Source organism: Lynx rufus, unplaced genomic scaffold (assembly GCF_022079265.1).
Source record: "Lynx rufus isolate CCGP_SWC_20201006 ecotype Redwood Valley unplaced genomic scaffold, mLynRuf1.p SCAF_3, whole genome shotgun sequence".
In the NCBI taxonomy this organism is placed as follows: domain Eukaryota; kingdom Metazoa; phylum Chordata; class Mammalia; order Carnivora; family Felidae; genus Lynx; species Lynx rufus.
The window spans coordinates 59,676,592-59,698,664 of record NW_025814845.1 but is presented as its reverse complement, the minus strand read 5'-3'; the positions used below and the strand labels follow the sequence as shown (position 1 = coordinate 59,698,664).

General features: G+C 41.3%; 1 protein-coding gene across 4 annotated transcripts in view; it reads right to left on the bottom strand.

Annotated features, from left to right (window-relative positions):
• Positions 1-9,500: 9,500 nt before the first annotated feature.
• The window catches only part of CCNG2 (cyclin G2), a 61,862-nt gene continuing 49,289 nt past the window's right edge, over positions 9,501-22,073 (bottom strand). The window contains exons 1-9 of one of the 4 annotated variants that reach the window (XM_047090962.1): positions 18,072-18,150; positions 17,191-17,217; positions 16,968-17,105; positions 16,229-16,366; positions 14,693-14,943; positions 14,425-14,503; positions 14,237-14,335; positions 12,102-12,307; positions 9,501-10,949 (exon numbers count right to left, since the gene is read on the bottom strand). In XM_047090962.1, the coding sequence (XP_046946918.1) occupies positions 10,829-10,949; positions 12,102-12,307; positions 14,237-14,335; positions 14,425-14,503; positions 14,693-14,943; positions 16,229-16,366; positions 16,968-17,105 (1,032 nt within the window). In that variant the 5' untranslated portion in view covers positions 17,191-17,217; positions 18,072-18,150 and the 3' untranslated portion in view covers positions 9,501-10,828. Of the gene's footprint in view, positions 10,950-12,101; positions 12,308-14,236; positions 14,336-14,424; positions 14,504-14,692; positions 14,944-16,228; positions 16,367-16,967; positions 17,144-17,190; positions 17,218-18,071; positions 18,161-22,073 lie in introns of those variants that run through there. The other 3 variants (XM_047090960.1, XM_047090959.1, XM_047090963.1) reach the window with 3 other exon arrangements.

Genomic DNA, 22,073 nt, shown 5'->3' with positions numbered 1-22,073 from the left:
GACTCTAGCTCTGGGCCTGCAGAGCTGATATTCTGACCTTGAACTCTGGTGACCCCATCAAAATGCTGTCACCATGAGCACGGCCTTAATGTCCACCCGGCTTCCCTCTTCAGCATTTTGGGGCCCTTCCTAGCTTCTGTAAGTTGATAAATTAACAAATAACTATTGAGCATGATTGCACGGCCTTGATTATGGTAAGTTATTTGCCCTTTGAGAGTAGACAACCTCGATTTAAACAAACCAGTAGTGGGTAAAAATGATTTGAAGAAATGGATGATTAGGCCTGCATCCTTCTGTGCCATTTTTGTTCACATTCTTCTAATAGCATCGAAAAAGGAAAGGAAAGCATTTCTGAGACATGCTGGGACTGGCCATGAGTAAGCAGACACACAGTTCTCTCTGCTCCCCAGGCAAAGGAAAAGTACCTCTTGTAGGACCATTTCACTTCTTGCTTGAGTGGCCCTGGCTGTTCTCAAAATCTCAGAGTCCTGGAAACTGTTTATAGGAGCTATGTCACTGAACCTCAAACGGGACTCCTGCCCTAAGTCCAGGCAACAGCTGTTAAGCAGCTGTGCCATCGTGTCCTAAAGCCGCTTAGTGTAAGATGTGAATGAAAAAGGGACCAGCTCTCTGAACCTCTGTGAAAAATACTAACCCCTGAGACAACAGCTGGCAGGTAACATATATTGTGAAAATATTCATGGCATTAGAATGGATACATGGTGGATGATCTTTAGATTTCTATTTTAAGGTTTTTTTTTTCCCATAAAAGTTATGCATCCTAATCTTTTCAACTTAAGAAAAATTAATAAGGAAAAAAAAAAAAGAGGGAAAGGGAGCTGGCATAACACGAGCATGGAAACAGGTAAAATGGGACTCCCTGTCATCCTCACCTTCTTCTTCTGCCTGGTGCCCCACCCAAAAATAGCATGAAAGGCTTCCCTGGAGCAAGCAGGATAAATGTCTGCTCCTGGGGCCAGGCCCCAAGTTCAGGCACAGCACCACTTCTGAGAGTTGGCACCTTGTCTAGCCTTTGATCAACTTTCCTTTGTGGGACACGTCAACTTTGTTCCTCTTTCATGTACAAGATGGGACAAGAGCTCGAGCCAGGCAGGTATAGCTGCAGGCAGGGCTTTCTTCAACGCTGGGCAGAAAGGCTTTTGCCTGCCCAGGCCCAAGGAGAGCCCCTACAGTTGTTTGCCTGCCACATCCTACAAAGAGCAGTCCTGGTGTTCTGGTGGCTTGGCTTGCATGTTGCCCAACAGCAGGCAAGCTGGGACCTGGGACCAAATGGAAAGCAGGCAGCAGGTTATTTTCTAAGCCCAGCTTTCAGGGTCACTGCTTACTTCCCCTCCCTCATCCCTTGCACAATAGCACCTTCCTCTGAGCCCTTTAGGAATCTAATGATCCCAATCACTTTTTCTGACCCCCTTCCCCCGTCCCCATCAAAATCCTCTGGTGCAGAAGTAAGGAAACGAATTGACATGCTCATTGATGGGAGTATAAATTCTGAAAGTATAACGTTTCAGGAGAACAGATCAACAATATAAAATTTTAAATGTGTATTCTCTTAGAATAAACCCAGGAATTTCACTTCTAGAAATGTATCCTGAAGAAGGGCACCTGGCTTGCTCGGTGGGAAGAGCATGCAACTCTTGATGTGGGGTAGTGAGTTTGAGCCCCACATCGGGTGTACAGATTACTAAAAATAAAGAAACTTAAAAATTTTTCAATGTATCCTAAAGAAATTATTATATGGATAAACCGAAATGTATGCATATGAATGTTTACTGATGCTTTGATTACAAATACTGAACAATTGGAAACAAAATAAGCATCCATTAGAAGGGGATCTTAAATAAATTGTCACGTAAGCATACAATGAAACATTCCACAGCCATTAAAATTAAGGAAGGAGATCCATACAATTGACACTGACTTTTGCCCTGGCACATTGTTAAATGAGAAAAGTGGGTTACAGAAGTGTATAGAGAGTAGAGTCCCACTTATATTTAAAAAAAAAAAAAAAAAGTTTATGGGCACCTGGATGGCTCAGTTAATGGTGTCTGACTCTTGATTTTGGCTCAGGTCATGATCTCATAGTTCATGAGTTCGAGCCCTGCATCAGGCTCTGTGCTGACAGTGAGGAGCCTGCTTGAGATTCTCTCTCCTTCTCTACCCCTCCCCAGCTCATTCTCTCTCCCTCTCTCTCTCTCTCTCTGTCTCAAAATAAATAATAATTAACTTAAAAAACTTTTTAAAAGTTTATATGTTTATACTTGTATAAAAAGAATGAAATGATAAATAGCATTTTGTTAACAGTATCTCTGAGGGGTAGCATTGTAGGTATTATCACTTTCTCTATATTGTTTACATTTTTAGAAAGGAGATTTATTAACAGAAAAAATATTTTTGATGTAATTTTTAAAACTGTCTCTCAGGAAAATATATGCAATGCCTTCACACTGACAACCATTTATATTTGTAAAGAGATTCCCAGTTTACAAAATAACTTTTTTCTCACAAACTCATTCAGTCCTCACAACTGTGATGTAGAAAAATCTTAGCATTGTCAAAGATTAGCAAAACTAGGCATTAGTTAAGGTGGTGAAAAGAGAAACCAGGAGAGAAAGAGCTAAGCAGAGGCTCAATAAAAAATGACAAAGTTGGGGGCGCCTGGGTGGCTCAGTCGGTTGAGCGTCTGACTTTGGCTCAGGTTGTGATCTCACGGTCTGTGAGTTCGAGCCCCGTGTTGGGCTCTGTGCTGACAGCTCAGAGCCTGGAGCCTGACTCACATTCTGTGTCTCCCTGTCTCTCTGCACCTCCCCCACTTGCACTCTGGCTCTCTCTCAAAAATAAATAAACATTAAAAAAAATTTTTTTTTAAGTGACAGAGTTGGTGAGTGTAAATGTGGTTAGGCCAGCTGTGCCCTCTATCCAGCAGCTTTCAAAGTTAGGATGCTAGCTTCCCACAGACACTGGGAGACAGAAGCCCTACTCTTCCTAATGATTACATCGCAGAGGTTTTCAGATACTTGAGAAAGACACTCCTGAGTATCACACATCAAAGGGCTAGAAAAAGTGTCACATGTCAAAGGATTAGGAAAAGGATTCACAACGTTTTGACCTTTTTAGTAAGTGCTATAGGAAAGGGAAGTCAGGTGTTGGCTAGAATGGACCGAAAGTTCTCTTCCCAGCTGTGGGGGCTGGGGTTGTCCCAGGGACATAACCAAAAGCTAAAGGCCTGCTAAAATTTGCTCAAGTCTCTAGTGCAGGGGTTTGGATGGAGTGATCTTGCTAAGAATTTTTGCAGTTCTCAGTATCTCCCCTTTTCAGATTAAAACACTTGTTCAGAGATGGTAGGTAACACCTTGGAGATGCACCAGTTGCATCTTTCTCTGGAAAGGACCTGCCATCCCCTGTAAGGAGACCAGTAGCCAACAGCCACCAGGGGCAGCCCCTTCAGGAGCCACCTCTGCACCAGGCCACGCTCTTCGAGAACAGACCCCAGCCAGTGACTGAGCACTGGGAGTGCTGAGCCTGGCCATTACCATCCATGGGGCTGTTCTAACTGGCAGCTGGAGTTCCCAGGTTAGGTGAGTCTTTGTCAGACCTGCCTCACAGCCCCAGGCTCTCCCTGTCAACCCACCTTCCTCCCACTTTCTCATTCACAGGCACCACCCCTGAACAAACCTACTGCACTTCTGACTTCTCAGCATCTGCTTTCTAAGGTTCCCAAACTAACACATGTTTCTTGCCCAAAACCATACTCACAATGAACAGGTACTCAAACCATAGTTTCTGAATCCCATTACAGTATAAACCCTGCTGGAGATATTTGCATTTCCTCAGACTCATAATCTTTAGCTAAAAGAAAGATTTTCCAGAAGTGAGAATGACAGAATGCACTAGAGGGAAACAGGGATGTGAGGGGCACAGGAAACAGGATGGACCATCAAGGCCTCCCTGAAATTACCAAAATCACACCAAATGATCATCAGAAATCATTTGGATCTATCCAGAAGATGCTATACTGTGACTTGAACACATTTCTGTTATTGTACTTCTTACATTGCATAGTAATTGATTGTCTGCCTCTCCCTTTAGAGTATGAGCTTCTCAATGGTAACACCTGGGCTTTGATTCCTTTTTGTATTCTAAGTGCCTAGAGTAAAAGTCACTACATCATAGCAGCTCAACAATAGTTGAATAAATTGAGTCTTATCTTAGCAGGGAAGTAAGAAGATTGGGCAAAAGTAGGGTAATAATTATTATAGCCAATATTTACTGGGAGCATATCAAGCACTGTTTCAAATTCTTTATCTTGTGTCATCATGTCATTCAATACACATAGTAACCCCACCAGTTAGTGTTACTGTGGTGATGTGCAGGAAGCAGACTCTGAGACAAAGTTTATGGTGCAGGATGTTCCTTAGGAAGCACCCTTGGGATCAACATCCATGGCAGAGAGGGAAAGAAAGCATGTTAGGGTGTAGGGAATTGAGCCACAATGCAGGCCCAACAGTAACCTCAGCCAACCCCCATGGGGAGCACTGAGACCAAAATGATCCATCTGGGTTTTCCTGTGTTGGACCAAACTGACCAAGCCTTTATACCTCCTCTCGCCTTAATCTGGCATAGATGTGGGCTCTCCTGGGCAGGATATGACCTTGGGTGGGGCTGTTCTCTGGGTGCATGACCTCAAAAGGGTTGTTAGCTGAAGGTTTTGTGTCAAAAGCACTCCCAACAGCTGAAACATCTAGGCAGCACATTTCTGTGTCCAAAACAAGTAAGTAATGTTACTTACCCCTTTACACAGAGAAACTGAGGCGCAAACACTTTAGTTAACAGCCAATCAGGTCACATACTGAATGGCCAAATCAGGATAAAATCTTGACAGTCTGGTTAGAGAGCCTGTGTTCCTGATCACTACATCTTACTCATGAATAACGTGTATAAATTGTAGCAGTGGGCTATGGCCCCCTGCATGCCTAGTAATGATGTGAAATCCTAACTTTGGGAAGGGTGAATTCATCTTTGCATGCAAGGAAGTTCATCTCTACAAGCTATGAATCACTGCAATCAGGAATGGAAAAGGCACCATCAGGTGAGATACATGTAGAAGATGTTGACACCTGTTTTACCCAGCATTATACTAGGCACCATGAAGGATAAAAAGGAAGCATATCACATGGTCTCTTCTCAAGAGAAGCTTAGAAGTTAGGCAAAGGAATAAACCACAGACACATGAAATAATTATTGGAAAAATCCCAGAACAGTAAATGAGCAAGTGGGAGATGATGGTTACGTTGGATAATAGTAAGACAAGCAAAGGGCAAGCAGACCTTTAACCAAACAGTCCTTTATTGATACAAAGTTCCACCCCCTTTAACACCGAATGACTGTGGGCCTTGAAACCCAAGATAATGATAAAGTATAAACTATAACCTAAGCATAAAAAAGGAACCAGGGATTGGGAAGGGCCCACATTGGGAAGGGCTCAGGAGAGCACAAAGAAGTTTCCAGGGCAAATTAAAATCCCAGCTTTTGAGAGACTTGATCTTCTCTACCAATATACGGTCTTGAATTTTTCTATTACCACTTGTAACTCCTGGGCAATTAAAGACATTTTAACTCTAAATCTTAGCCACTTTTTCTTCATATGGGTGTAAGCACTTAGAAGTTGAAGAGAAGAATACTGTGACTTATTTTACTGGTATAATGAGCAGCGTTTTCCTTATAAGAACTTTTATGTCACTCATTCAACAACTGTTTAATGAGTGCCATCAACATCTGGGTAGTAGTTTAGCATTGTGGTTAAGAAAGAGCATAGGGTTTGGCAGATGGGCTTGGTTTGGATCTCAGCCCTGCTACTTATCAGATCTATGTCAAAGTACTTGTCTAATCCTTAGCTTCTTTCCTTGTAAAATGGGACCAACAGCAGTATTTGTCTAATAGATTATGGCAAAAATGAAATAATTCTTGTAGGGTGCCTGAAACATATCAATTGGTCAGTAAAGTTACTTGTTATGAGTAACAGCCAGAGGAGAAGGAGGGCCAGATGCTATGCTGGGTGTTGGGAATGCAACAAGCAGCCCCTGCCTTCCCAGAGCGGACAGGTAAGGTAAGCAAACAAGGGAGACAGACAAGCAGGGTATTGACTGCTAGGGTAAGGAAAATATAGTTTTATGGAAACATGTAGCACTGAGAAAGAGAGGAAAATGAAGGAGCTCCAGAAAGATTTCTTGGAAGAAAATATCATCATAACCTTTAAAAGTCATATTCTTTGGGGCGCCTGGGTGGCGCAGTCGGTTAAGCGTCCGACTTCAGCCAGGTCACGATCTCGCGGTCCGTGAGTTCGAGCACCGCGTCAGGCTCTGGGCTGATGGCTCGGAGCCTGGAGCCTGTTTCCGATTCTGTGTCTCCCTCTCTCTCTGCCCCTCCCCCGTTCATGCTCTGTCTCTGTCCCAAAAATAAACGTTGAAAAAAAAAAAAAAGTCATATTCTTTGCTGTGCATTGTTTGGTTTCACCACTAAGTTGCATGAGGGCAGGGACACTGTGCGTTGTGTTTGGTTTTATGTGTAAAGCTCTTATTGTAGTGCCTCGCACATTAATAGGCATTCACATATCTGGAGGAAATGGAATGACTCTGAAGGTGGAAGGTAGGAGTTTGCCAGATAAGGATGACAGGAAAGGTGTTCCAGGCAGATGAAAGAGTATGCATGAAGCCACTGAAGTGAACAGAAGCATAGTGAATAGGAGGAGGTAAAAGGCAATCAGGCTGGAGCACCTGGGTGGCTCAGTCAGTTATGCACCCGACTTTGGCTCAGGTCATGATCTCGCGTTTTGTGGGTTTGAGACCCGCATGGGGCTCTGCACCGACAGTGCAGAGCCTGCTTGGGATTCTCTCTCTTCCTCTCTGCCCCGTCTCACTCATGCTCTCACAAATAAACTTAAAGGCAATTAGGCTGGAAAGGTGTACATGGCTGCCATGAGGGATGAAGCTGAGAAGGGAGCAGGGATCAAATCAAGCAGGGTCTTGTAAGCCTTGGTAAGCAGTTTGAACTTGATGCGAAGGAACAATGTGAAGCCATTAAGGATTTTAATCAAAGAAAGGATATAATCAGTGTGGGTTTTTTGAAGTTCATTCTTTATTCTGTTAATACCATAATAACTCAAATCTATTTTAAAAGGAAAAAATGGAAACTACAGATACACATTATTAGAAAGAAAAACATAGTATCAGCACTCAGAAGTAACCATCAGACAATAAATAACAAGCAGCCTATCTCAATTAACTCTTGCTGTATATAACAAACCACCCCAAAACCTAGTGGCTTAAAAAACTCATTGTTTTCATGAGTCTGTGGATTGAGTGGGATGAGCTAGGTGGTTCCTTGGCTCTGTGTGTTGTAGCCGAGGACACCTGTGCAAGTTGCATTCAGCCGGAAGCTTAGCTAACACTAGAACATCCAAGATGACCTCTCATCCTCAAGAAGCACCTCTCTCCACCTGGCCTCTCCTCTTTCAGTAATCTAACCCAAGCTTCTCTGCAGCATGGTGGCTGGCCTCCAAGAAGGATAAAAGGGAAGCTGCCAGTCTTCTTAAAGCCTTAGGGTTGGACATACACTGAAATTCTTCCACTGCACTTTGGTAAGCAAAACCAGGCACGAGGCCAGCTGAAATTCAAGGGGAACAGACTCCACCTCTTGATGGGAAAGAGCAGCATGCACGCATAGGGATGGAAAGAATCATTAGCTATTAGGAAACTATCTACCACACAACCTGATTTGCTAAACACAAAAACAGTAAGTTGTTGACCAATTTCTGGTACAAATAATTAGAAACACTTGGTTCAAAAGTGACAAATGCAAAGTACATGGTCTTTGTCCATGTAAGAACCTGGTAAAATGGGTTGCCTAAAAAAATTAAAAAAATAAAAAAATAAAAATGGGTTGCCTAAATAAGCTAGCAATTTGTATGTGCACAGGGGAAGGTGGGAGGCAAGGGGGAACATCATGTTAGAACTTAGTGTTGAAAGAAAAGGAATTGAAGGGAAAAGTCAAATCTTTGACAAAAAAAAAAACAAACTGGTTAAAATTGTCATGAATTCTACAACCAATGCCTCTACAGTTGACCTGAATATTAACTGAGTGTGACAGGTGATTAAAACATGTTATTTATTCAATCTCTCTTCCTGAGGGCCAAATGGGTGGAGACCAAGGGACCAGGCAATGATACAGCAGCATGAGGCAGCAGAAGCAATGAAGTATGCATGCCACATCCTAGGAGATGACTAAGATCTTGTAATGACTCTGCCGTACAGGGTTAAGTACAGGGTTCAACCAAGCCAGTGGCAGAAAAGAGGAGACAGAGTAGTACGAAGAGCTACACAGTATAAATGAAATCATATAAATGGAAACCTCCAGTAAAGAGGTAGGAGGAGATGTGGATATCCCTTAAGTTTCCAACTTGAGTAAATGGAATACCTATTCACCAAGATAAACATACAGGAATAGCAGGTTTGGGAGTATTCAAAAACTTGCAAGTGGGGTGGCCAGTTGTGAAAAAACAAGCTGGAAGCTCAGTAAAGATAGCTAGACCAAACGTACTGAAAACCAGAAAGGGGAACAGATGAAACCATGTGTGCAAATTCACAGTAAGAGCATCTAGTAAGAAAAGCAGTGAAATCCTGAACTGAATGAAGAGGGTTTTGAGATTTAGAAAGCCACCAATACCTTTTATGTTTCAACAAATCAAAATCTGAAAGCAGAATATATTGTCTATTACCCAAATTACCTAAGGAGAAGGTCATCCTCAAGCCAAGAGTCAGCCCTAGGAGGGTTAGGAAAACATGGCCCTATCTCCAAGGGAGAAGAGGTATTAGTATTAAATGAAAACCACATTAGTAGATCTGATTTTCTAACCAACTAGAGAAAACAAGTCTGCAAAATTAACTAGACGGGTAACATATGCTCCTACACACACACACACACACACACACACACACACACACACACACATGCCATGACTTTCAAAACAAGCCTAAGTCTTGGAAAAAGAGGTCCAAAGAGCCAGAGGCTGGCAGGGTCAGTCATAATAACACCCTTCGTGTTTATTTGCCAAGCAACCTTCTGATTAGAATTTGGCGTGTCTGCAGAAAGAAACTATCGATCTCCCAACCTGAGTATTCCGGTGTACTTGATACCTGTTGCCTTTCGCTATAAATTAATAGGCATTCAGGTCAATACATCACTCTTTTGTTTAATATAAGTCCACCCCAGAGAGCGGTCAATTCTCGAGTGACAGATTTGCTTTCAGTATCTCCAAGGCTGAGGGCCAAACTGTGATGAAGAAATATTACCTAGAGGACTTCTGGTAACCAGATAGACAGCTTACCTTGGAGGCACTCCAGCCTCACTTCAAGCCTTCCCACTGAAATACAGCAAGCACTTTTTCTTTTTGCCAAAAAAATTAAGATAAGATTGCAGACGAAGAGTATAATTCATTAATCTTTTTATTTTGAGTTGTAATCTATCATTACTTCAAAAAGATTCACTTCAGAAAACATCCAATGGATGTTGACTGACCATTTAAAAAGTCATCAATGTATTATTTAGAATAACAGAATACACAATAAATTATATTTACATGCAATGACTAGACTACCACACACACAAGGTAAAAAAATACAGTATTTTTATGTACATTTTTAAAGATTTACATTTTCATATACAATTTATAAAGTTAAAAAAAATTCTCTGTACAAAATCCCAAGTGTACAGAGTTTGTAAATCCCTATTCTCATGGCTGTACCACCACACAGATATGCTTAAAACTAGAATGCTACAAACACTTAACTTTTTTTTTTTTTACTTCATGTTCAGTCTTGGCACCCATACACTAATACCAATATTTTTGAAACGTGAATTATAAAGGGAATAAAACATAATCATGCAGACTTTTTTTTTAATATAAGAAAATGAAATAAAATATGCTACAAAGATCAACATTTATCATTCCAGTTACCTATAGTTCTCTTCAACTTCCTGTACTGCTTTCATATAGATGCATGCATAACTAATAGATTATGGATTGTTTTAATAACATTAAAATAATACTATAGTCTGACAATACTTAGGCATTAGAAATGCAACTATCTAACAACCCTAGCCTGTCAATGATTTCTGCTTTAGCAGAAACCTCAATTAACACATTATATACTAAAATTCACAGAAATGTCACTATTATAATTCCTAAGTTTACAGAGTCTGCATCAGAGAGTAAGTGATCATTTAGAAAACAACAAAGCAACAAAAAAAGTTGTCTGACATTTATGAGTATATTCTCTGTTCTGAGAATGGAAAGTAGGGGAGATCTATGATAAACCATTAAAGGATTATCCAATGTCCCTGCTGAGGAAGCACTTTTATGCTCCCAATCTGTTTAAAGAAAGACACGTGAAGGCTTTATAAAAAGTTTAAGATAAGCTACACTATTCATCTTTAAAAATCTTCTTGAAAAGTAATAAATTGAAGGTATCAGCACCTTCCCTCCTCCCCCAAGTAGCTAAAGATCAATGAGAAAAATAAAGTGCCAATGTGTAAAACATTGTTAATTGTTTACGAGGCACTAACCCATTTGATGGCTTAGGATTAAATATGAAAATAGGCCAGATCTGATCTGAATAATAAATAGAAGGTAGGTATTCTAGTCTATGCGATTCCTGCCTAGATGGGGGATGGACCAGAAAACTACCTACTCCCCCATTTATTGCTTTGAAACCTGTATACGCACTTTAAATTCTGACACAGAACAATTACATTTCTAAGATGGAAAGCACAATGTCTGCGCCACTTTGAAGTTGAAAAAGAAAGTGCACTCTTGATCGCTGGAAGGAGAGCTGCTGAGACTCTCTTCACAACTCATATCTTCACAAGAGTCCTCACTAAAGGGAGAACAAGACACAAGAAGAAGATTCCATTATTTAGAAAATACTTAAAGGTTTTACAGGCCAAATGAAACTGCTAAATGGGTATCTTTAGTCTCAGGGTTTCTGTATCAAAATTTAAACTTTATAGAGACAAAATTTAACTTATAAGGACTTCCTAAAATGGAATTGTAATCTATTGTAATCTTAGAAAATATAGATTCTAAGAGATTTAGATAAATTACCATCTGCCAAACTATTATTCTTGTACCAATTAATACATATTAGCAACTAAATACAATTCTAACCACTTTAAATCCAATAAATGGAGACTAAGGACAACATATCTTCAATCACATGGTTTTGATATCTTTCTTGCATTAACAATTGTATCCCTATTACTCTCAAATATCAAACCAAGAAACCAGTAAACTGAAAATAAAACTCATTATTTCTAGATGGTAAAACAATCAAATTTAATAAAAGTATTCATTTTATGAACGAAAATGAACTCTGAGCAAGGCAATGGCATCTGACAAAACCGTAAAAATACCCACATAAGTCTGCCACATTAGTGGCGGTGGTTCCCTCTCTTTTCTGGTCATTTAACCCGCAGCACCATATTAGGAATCCATACTAACCCTGAAAAGCTGGTAAAGCCATTTCAGGTTTTGTTTGTTCTTAAACTAGATTTCAGAGAGCAAGGGAGATGTGAAACAACCAGTTTTCAAAAAGGGAGGCAATGAAACAAGTCATACTGAGAAAGACAAATACTGTATGATCTCACTTCAGTGTGGAATCTAAGAATGAAAAAAACAAAAACCAGAACTCATAGATGCAGAGAACATATTGGTGGTTGACAGAGGGAGGGATAAAATAGACGAAAGTGGTCAAAAGGTACAAACTTCCAGTTACAAGTCCTGGAGATGGAATACAGAGCATCATGTTTTGCTTTTTTTAATAACGAAAAAAAAGGGGGGGGGGAGGTTGGGAGCATATCACTAAATCCTCACCTATTTTAATAAAACTACCTCTAGCTAATTTTCTCAGCTGAAGAGATGATGCTATTGGCTTTCTCTAATACTGTGTAGTATTGCCAGGTTCCATTTTGAGTGTAAAATCAGTGTTACTTACTCTGAGGAGGTCTAATTTGTCAAGGAACCTGCTTACCTTTCACTTTCATCAAAACAACCCCCTTCTGGTATTGTTGGCAGCTCAGGAACACTATAGTAGCTGTTGTGGAGGTTCTGGGCTGTGCGCCTTGAAACAATCCAAACCAGTTTCTTAAGATCTGGTTTGCAACATTCAGGAGAAGAATATTCAGCTAAGCATTTAGAAACCAACTCCCTCCAGTAAATGAACTCGGTGTCATTAACCTGGAAAAAAATATTTTAACGAAGAAGTTAAATACCTCAGAATCACCTATGATGCTTAAAATATACTGATGCCTGGCTCCCACCACCAGATATTCTTATTTGATATGGGATGTGAGCTGGACGTCAAGATTTTTTAAAGCTCCACAAGTGATTCGAATGAGCAGTCAAAATTTGGTAACCGCTGATTTAAGGGAGGAGCATCACAGATACAAACAATTTACACAGAACCTAATAAAATGCTTTGCCTATTTTAAGAAAATACACTGACCTAAAAACATTAGGTCTGCTAATCAGCCAATTATTAAGTATATCCTTTAATAGCCTCAATGAAAGGAATGTAACATGATTTAGGTTTCCGTGACATAGCATTGTTTGGATTGCTAAAGACACCAGATATATGCTAATGGGGAAGTTAGCAATATGACAGAAGAGGAATTTCCCCAAAAGGGCATAGCCTCTCCACCACTGGGAAATGCCCCAATTTATTAATGAGTCAATTTTCACTTAAGATATTTCCAGATGACGTTATTATAAAAGGTTTGGATTAAAACTAGTAAGTTCATTATTTAAATGAAAGCTAGAATTCATCTGCTAAAAACAAAACACTTCACAAATACTTTTGCCACAAACAGAAGATAATTTTATATCATCATGGTCTCCATTTCCACCTAATCCAGCTACATCTTAACCCCTTTGTAATCTGGCTTCTACCACTAGCTTCTCTTTCTACTGACATCTCCTCTAGGTATAGAATAGCCTCCTTCAATTCTTTTTATACTGGGCATCTCATCTAAATTCAATATTCCTGACCACCTCCTTGTTGGTAACTTTTTTCCAACCTGATGGCGCACTTACTTGTCTCATGTACCCTCCTTCACTGGACTCTTAAGGGGAAAACCACCAACACAGAAAACCCAGAGTTTCAACTGACCCCTAAACAAAGAACTCCCACAAGTTTCTTATGGTTTCTATTATTATTTCTTAATGAGAAATTTCATATTTCAATCTCCAACTACAATTTACCTTCTGAGTTTTTATTCCAGGCTGCCAAATATCTGCTAAATATCTACCTACCTGAAAGATATACAAATACCTAAAATCATAATTTGATCACAAATTAGTGTCTCTCAAGCTTCCTTCAATGGGGTCAACATTCTCCCCATCATTAGGTTCAAATCTTGGTCATTCATGACTCCTTGTCTCATTTCCATGCTTGGCTTCCAAAATCACTATTTGAGTTGGATCTCCTTACTCCTGGCTTCTGACTATCACTTAGACATTCCAACTATAAGCCAACCTTAAAAGGATTCCCAAACTCTTCTAGTCCACCAACCTTCTGGCCACAAGCCTCTGCTACCCAAACTTTCATTGTCTAAGATTTTTTTGGTCCAATGAGACTCCCAGTCATAGTGCCTCTCAGTCTGCCCTGCCTCTGTGCTAACAGAACCCTGAGGCACTCCTTTTAGTACTAACACCCTTTACTGCAAAACTTATTGAGCTGGCTTAAAAGGTTTAAAAAGAAAAACATTGTTGAAGTTATTTTGGTAATGCTACTAATGGGATAATGATTCAGCCCTACAGATGTAACGGGCTGCCATTAGTATATTTACTAAGTCTATTTCCTAGTATGTATTTTTGAATAATCTGCATGTTGCACTGCAGAACACTGTTATCAATAAGTGACAATACCAGAGAAGATACAACATCTGAACATAGAAAGAAGCTAGGGTAAGTGATCAGGTTCCCTTCCAGTTTAATAGTGTCTGGGTCAGAGCTGCATTTTGAGAACGTCAACACATGAGGTACAAAAGTGGAAAAGGTAAAAGGCCCATAAGGTTATTATTTAATGTTTAAATCACCACAGGGGTAAAAAACTGATAAATTAGGTAACAAGTCTGCTTTAAAGAATAAGAACTGAAGATCAATTACCTTGGAATGTTTTTTAACAAGCAGAAGAATTTCCAGTAATTCAATGGATTTCAAAGTTTCTACTTCCAAATTGAGAAGGCACAAAGCTAACACAGATGGCTATTAAAAAAAAAAAAAAGGAAAAAAATATTTTTTTAAAAATTAAAAACAGAAACAGCGAGACCTATGTAAGCAAGAAATCAACTTACTTTTGCTTTTGAAAAGGTAAGTCGGCAGTTGCAAGCTTTCAGTTGAGCTTCTAGTTTATCTAGACTCAGTATTTCTTTCCTATACAATGAAAAGGTAGGACAAAATATTTACTTATTAAACTTCCAAAGACTTAAATGATTCTAAAAACTTGCTGTTGAAAATCCAAGTTGGAAGTTTAGAAAAGTAAAAATATAAACTTCACTGGCATTACAACTGTTAGCTACAGGAACGCTAAAGCACAAAATTTTTACTTTTAATCCCACTGACCTTTCTGATGTATGACACAGTACAATAGTATGGTATAAGTGCAAAAAGTTTAAGGCAGTAGTAGCTTCCAATTCATAGTGCAATTTTTCTGAAATTATTTTTTCCATCCGTTTTATGTCAGAAGCAGTACATTTACATTGACTGATCCGGATTACGTCATGAGTGGATGGAATATTGCATTCTTCTTCAACTATTCTAGCAGCCAGCAAAAAACAACAGACTCCAATGCAAGACAAATGTTTAGGTTTCACCTGAAAAGCAAAGAACAAAAAGCTTCTTCTAACAACTGTCACTCTGATTCAGTAAAGCCGACACTTAATATGATGATGTCCCTAACTCTTAAGACAGAACACAATCTGTTACCAATACTTTACCCTTATTCACAATTATAATTAATCACTTTTACATTTTAAACTGACTTAACTTCCTCTTTTTTAAAAGGCATTTTAAGCATTTAAATTAAGTAATTTAAATGCAAATTTAACAGCTAGGTTTCTAACACTGAATTATACTTTGTATTTCAAACATGAAATTCCTAATAGTGCAATCTCCCCCAAAATAAATTAAGCCTTTCAACTCCAAGAAAATATATACTTCTTTGAATATAAAAATAATACGTGTAACTTATTTTTTTATCTTCTTCTCTACTTATCTTTAAATATCACCCTACATTTCAGTGCAAATTTGCCCAAGAGAAATATTGCATCAGTTGTGCAGAACAGAGCATATGTAAAAGCTGCCATGGACAGATGGCTGCCCTTTTCTTTTCAGTGCCCTGAAAACTGACCCAGCAGCTGACAGCAATCCTATTGGCAGAAGAATTGCCACATTTTTCTAACAGTAGCTGGTTAATAAGACTATGGTTCCCCGCTTTGAAAAGACTTCTCACAGGGAAGGCAGTAGGTCACCTTTAACATACTGCTATACTTGAATTTATGTTTCAGTATTAAAAATACCTAAGCTCCAACAGAAAATGTGATGAAAGATGAAAATGTGAAAACCTTATTTTGAGAATTGTATACGTATATAGGGAATACCTAAAAACAGTGTTCTTCATTTTATCACGTCTGCAAAGAGAAGGCATAGAAGAGGTACAGCAAAACCAAACTTAAAATCCAACACAGTTAATTCTGTAATCTCTTAACCTGGCACTAAAGATCACAATTCCAATTAAAAATGTTTATGCACAGTGACATAATTACATTCACTTGTCAAACATTTATCGAACCCCTGTATCCTAGGCACTGTGCTGTGCACTACATTTAGAAATATAAAGATATAGGGACGCCTGGGTGGCTCAGTCGGTTAAGCGTCCGACTCTTGATTTTGGCTTAGGTCATGATCTCATGGGTTCCTGAGTTCAGAGCCCTGCACTGGGCTCCATGCTGACAGTATGCAGCATGTTTGGGATTCTGTCTCTCTCCCCTCTCTGCTCTTTCCCTGCTCGTTCTCGTTCTCTCTCTCTCTCAAAAACAATACAAAACAAAACACACACACACACACACACACACACACACACACACACTGGTTAAATACCTTCATAAGAGCCAAGAATCTGTCCAAAATATTGACAGCCAGGACAAAAGTTTCAGTGCAAGATCCAAAAAAGTTGGTTAAACTCCTTAAATCTTCTACTTTGGCATTTCTCAATCTTGGACACAAAGTGTTATCATCCTGAAATAAAAACCAAGAGCCAAAGTTATGACTTTCTTAGAACTAGATAAATACACACAATTAGATTCAAATAGAGTAATTTTTTCCCTTAACCTTTAAGAATATAGGGGGAAAGAGTGGAATCATTTAATGCTACAAACCTTTTCAGGTACAAAATATGTATACATATCACTGCTTTTTTAAAATCTACATTACAGAAGAGCTTCAGAAAACTGTTGTCACTTCCAGGGGTTATAGCAAATATAACTCTCTTGTAATGGAGATAGTTAGATTTTTGTTTTTTCTAATAAAGAAAAGGCCCTACTATGAAGTATTTCAGGGGCAAAGGCTATTTCCACAACGGAACTACTCAATTGCGACGTAAGAGTCTCCCCCCCCCCACCCCAGAAGCTGCAGGTTGGAGGTACCACATTTGAAGAAACACTTCTCGAGGGTTAGGATCACTCTCGTGCATAAGATTGTAAGATTTATCTTACTACTCTAGAAAGACAAAATTTTATCTTAAGAAACTTTGCAGCCTTTAATCTTGATTCAACTTAAAAGTTATCCTTTTCCAAGCCCTATCAGCTGTTTGAGCAAGACATCTTTTCTGGGAGCTTACCTCCGGTGTAGCCTCGATCAAGCTCAGCCCTTTTTCTCGAGGTTGGAATCTCTGTTCCTGCTCTAAATAGAGGTTCAACAATCCGAAGAGCTGGACCCCTTCACGACCCGCCAAATACTCTGCCCCTAAATCCTTCATCTGCAGCAAAGACACCACGCACAGTTAGAGTAGGTATCCTGGGGAGGGGGTGGGGAGTGGGCAAAAAAAGAGCTGGGGTCAATACCTCAAGCTAGAGACGCCCCAGCACACCCTAGGTAGGAGCGGATGAGGGGATCAGTCACGTCCTCCAGAACCCCGGCGCAATCCTCCCCCACCGCCAGGGAGGTGTGGCAGGAGGAGGGGCCGCGCTGTCGTCCGCCGGCCAGCGCTGGGTCAGACCGGCCAGCCCCAGCCTCCCGGAGGTTTCACAAACCGGAAACTGCCCTGGGGCGGCAGTGTCCGTCCGCCCTACCTGAAGCCGTGGGGGGGAGGGGCTTCTGCCCGCGGAAAGCACCCGGGGCACCTAAGGCAGCAGGTCTTGGGAGTGGGCGCTTTACACAATAAGGGGGAGGGGAAAGAAAGTCTCGCGACTGAACAAAGAACCGGAGGGAGGAGACTCCCGAGCCCCGCCTCTCCCGGGGAGCCCAGCTCCTGAAGCCCCTCTCGCTGGAGTTCAGCCCCCAAGCCTTCTCATCCGCTTCGGCAGCGCCTATCCCCGCTCCACCCGAGTGGCAAGACCCCGATCCGAGAGAGCGGTGGGGTGGCGTGGCCCACCCAGTCGGGGGACAGAAGTCCAGCCCACCCCATGCCTGGACATCACCCGTCCATCCACTGATCCCAGGTTCCTCAACCGTGCTGAGCTCTGGGGCTGTCAATCCAGGAAGCACCACCCCAGCGAGCCCCCGTGACAAAATGGGGGTGGGTTGCAACTAAAGAATTGTCTTCAGCCTCCTCGACTCACCACTCCTCCTTCCAACATCTTTCCGTCTCCAGTGCTCACTCCCCCGGGGCAGGGCTGAGGGCAGGACCGGAGTCGCTCCGGGGCCGATTGGGTACTCCCACATCCCCCTACCACGTCCCAACCACAAACAAAGAAACCCCGCGAGCCCGGGCGAGCCCACTCACCGTGCCGGAGAGGAGCCTCCACCGGCCCGCGGCGTCACGGTCCGGTGAGGACTGGGCACGGCGGGGGCGTCCGAACCTGTCTCCGGAGGTCGGGGACCCGCCGCCTCAGCGGTGCCCCCGGACCGGCATCGGACCCTTCCCCCCCCCCCCACTGCCACCTCCGCCTCGGCCTCACAGCCGGAGCTTCATCCCGCTCCCCGTGCGCCCACCCTCCGGCTGGGGCGCAGTGCCGGCCCTTCTAACCCTGGCCCTTTGCAGGCACCGCCGCCTCCACAGCGGAGGCCGAACCAAACCCCTTGTTTTTGTTTTGAGTTTTCGACGCCCCCAAGGGGGCGGGGCACGTGACTCCCCGCGGAGGGATCCGCGGCTACCGCAAAAGACTTTGAAAAAGAGTCCCACCCCATACTGCTGTCCCCAGCCGGATGTGTGCCCTCTTCAGCTCGGTTTTGCTTTGCCGAGCCATCCCTCCCTCTCGGTCCCTGGGCGGAGGGTTGAATCTGGGCGTCGGCTTTCCGCGATTGATCCGGAGAGGGGAAAGACAGGGAGTGATAGGCTTGAGAGGCGGAAGGAGACGGTTTCTGGTCGCATTGCACCTTTTAAAGGTCCCCATTTGTTTTGTTTTCGCTGTTTTGAAAAGTCCGCCCAAAGCAGCCAGCTCTCCGATTGGATACTGGTACAGAGATCAGAATGCTGAGCATCTGATGCACTCTAGAATCCGGATTGGCTAACTGATTAGCCTTTGAGTCCTCTGATTGGCTTTCGTCTTATCCGGAGCCTCTATCTTCCTTAGGGCCTTAGCAACTCTAGGGTCTGGATTGCGCATGCCTGATGGCTCCGGAGGAATTTATAGACCTTACCCGGGGGTCTAGTCCCTCCCACCCTAGTCCCTCCCACCCCCACCTCCACTCGTCCTGGGGGTATGCCACTCTACGCTCTTACCTTAGAAGAGCCGTAACAGCTAGAAAACATTTATTTGTTCTGCGGGTCCACTTTACGGTAATAGTCAATCAAGTTATTATAAAATTTTGGGGGTGTTTACTGAAATATTTACAAGTAAAATGCTATCTCGTGTTCGCTTTAAAGTTTTTCCTACCAAGAGGAAAACAATGGAGATGATAAGTGAAACGAAATTGGGAAAACGTTAAGAGGTGATGAAGGTGGGAGATGGGTACAAGAGTGTTGGTTGTAAGTATTCTTTTTACTTTGATGTGCCTTCAGATTTTTCCATGTACAAGAGGGGACTTAAAAAAACAACTTAATCTGTGTATGTGGATAAGGGCACATAAACTTTTAATCATTATATATCATGCCTCCAGAGGTTGTCATTGTGCTGTTGTTTTAATGAAGACTCCCAGAGGCTTCTTGGTCTCAGGCACCCATAAATTATAACTTATTGTCCATTATAATTAACGTTATTAAGAGGCCACACCTCTTATGAAGCAGAGCAAAAAGGCAAAACAAAGGGTGCCTTAGGCCAGAGAAACAAACCTGCACACAGAATGTCTTTGAGAGGTGTAAGAGACTCCCTTCTAACATTTATACTTTCTTCACTTTCTCTGTCAATTCCCAGCCACAGTCAGCTAAATACACAAATCAGTAAATAGTAGGTTCTTGAGTTCTCGTCTAAGAAATCAGCCCTGAGGAACAGATTCTCTTTTCTGTTCATCTGCATGTTTTCTGTGAATTGTTTTATTACTTGTAGAATATGAGAAATCATACAACACTGCTTTAGAAGCAGATTTCTCTTCTTTTCAGAGCAGCTAAGGAAGTTTAGAAATAGATTCCTATGCATATTAGAGGGGACTAGACACGAGAGTCTCCAGCACAAGAGCAACTGAGTGGAAGGGAAACTCAAAGAGCAAATCCTATTTTAGAAAAAAAATAAAATTACAGTAACAGACTACTTTTAAATGATTTACAGACTGCATAATTTTGTGCAATGCCTGTGATCTTGTAAACACTATTAAAACTATTATTTTTATTTGACATAAACTTTTTGCTGGAAATCTGTGCTGAAAAACATAAGTGAGGATATGTAACTAATATGGAAAATAAAGCTAAGATTAGAATTAAGTAGATAACAGCTCATTGCGGTATATAAGGAGGCTCCAGAGACAGAAAGCAGCTGGACAGAAAACATACACCTCAAGAGAAAGGAGAGTTTGTGGCCAAAACATGAAAACTTTTTTCAAGTAGGAGGGCAAAGATAGAAAAGGAACATAAAATAAGTGATGTGAAAGAGGAAATGTAAAATTATGTGGTAGAAGATTTTTTAAATAGAGGTGGTATAAGGCAAAAGAAAGAGATCAAAAAATTGTACTTGACTTAGATCACTGTTATAAAGTTATACAAAATGTATACTATATGATATTTCATAATTGGGTTTTTTTTTTAATCTTTTATCAGGCAGCCTTTTGAATGATGAGCTGTTCTCTAAGAGTAAGACAAGAAAGCTTGGTAATCTGTGTTCAATTTCCTGCTCTCAGCAGGCTCTATTCAGTAAGGGAGAAAAGACTGATCAACTTGTCCAGTATGGAGCCCTTTACCCACCTCAATCCACTTACCTTTTTAAGATAAAGGAAATAGCAATCATCAAAAAATAGTGGACAAGTAGTTACATCATCCTCTTTTTCAAAACACCTCCTTTTAACAACGATGATATTCTGATAATGCAAGTTTTCTTTTGTTATGCTCATTTTTTTGGTTATTAATATGGCCTTCATTTTTTTATTTTAATTTTTAAATCTTTTTTTTTTTTTCAGAGAGCAAGAGTGAGCATGTGCATGATAGGGGTGGGGGAAAGGGACAGAGGGAGAGAGAGAATCTTAAGCAGGCTCCATGCTTGGTGCAGAGCCTGATGCAGGGCTTGATCCCATCACCCTGGGATCAGGACCTGGGCAGAAACCAGGAGTGAGATGCTCTACCAACTGAGCCATCCAGGCGCCCGAAGACTTTATTTTTTAATCTTTAAAATTTTTAAATAAGTTATTTTTGAGAGAGAGAGAGAGAGAGAGAGAGAGAGAAAGAGAGAGAGAGAGAAGGGATGGGGCAGAGAGAGGGAGAGAATCCAAACAGTATCCCTGCTATAGCACAGAACCCAATGTGGGGCTCAACCCCATCAACCATGAGATCAGGACCTGAGGTGAAATCACGAGTCAGACACTTAACAGACTGAGCCACCCAGGTGTCCCAAATTTTTAAACTTTTTTAATGACAGACTTTCTCCAGGCTCCATTTGTCTGCTCTTATCACTTAAGTTTACTTTCCTGCAGCTGTGGGTCTTATTTATTTAAAAGACATTTTCCTCTAGGTACCTTTCAGCTACCTTTCAGTGTTTCCTAAGCTTTCTTGGGGGCGACTTTCCTGCATTAGGCACGCATACAAAACAGGGAATCAGAAATGTGGCAGTTCCTGGGATGCCTGGGTGGCTCAATCTATTAAGTGTCTGACTTGGGCTCAGGTCATGATCTCATGGTTCATGAGTTCAAGCCCTGTGTTGGGCTCTGTGCTGACAGTTCAGGGGAAAAAAAAAAAAAAAAAAAAGGAATCTGGCAGTCCCCAGAAAGGACTTTGAGGGGATTTATTTCATTACAAGATACTTGGTGTTCTACAGCACAGTGATAGGGGTGCAGTGTGATTGGGTAATAATCTGTCCCCAATAACCCCATGAAGGTCAGACAGGGAACTTGTCCTCAGTGACATCTGAGACTGTGAAACTAGAAAGTGGGCACAGAGCAGGAAATAAACAGCACACCCACAGAAACACAGCCTTCATTCAGCGAATCCTTGACTCTTGAGGAGTGTCCTTCAAACCACTCAGCACTTAAGCTTCTACCTTGGAAATAAAATAGAGTATTTCCACGCAGCTGCTGCACTGCTTCCCTTAGTGCTTTATACTTGGACTTTCCCTGAACTTTGTAAGGCATCAGAATCCCCACACCACTTTTCTGATAACATCTTTCTTCTTACAAATGGTAGTTTTAAACAATGAATCCTAACTTT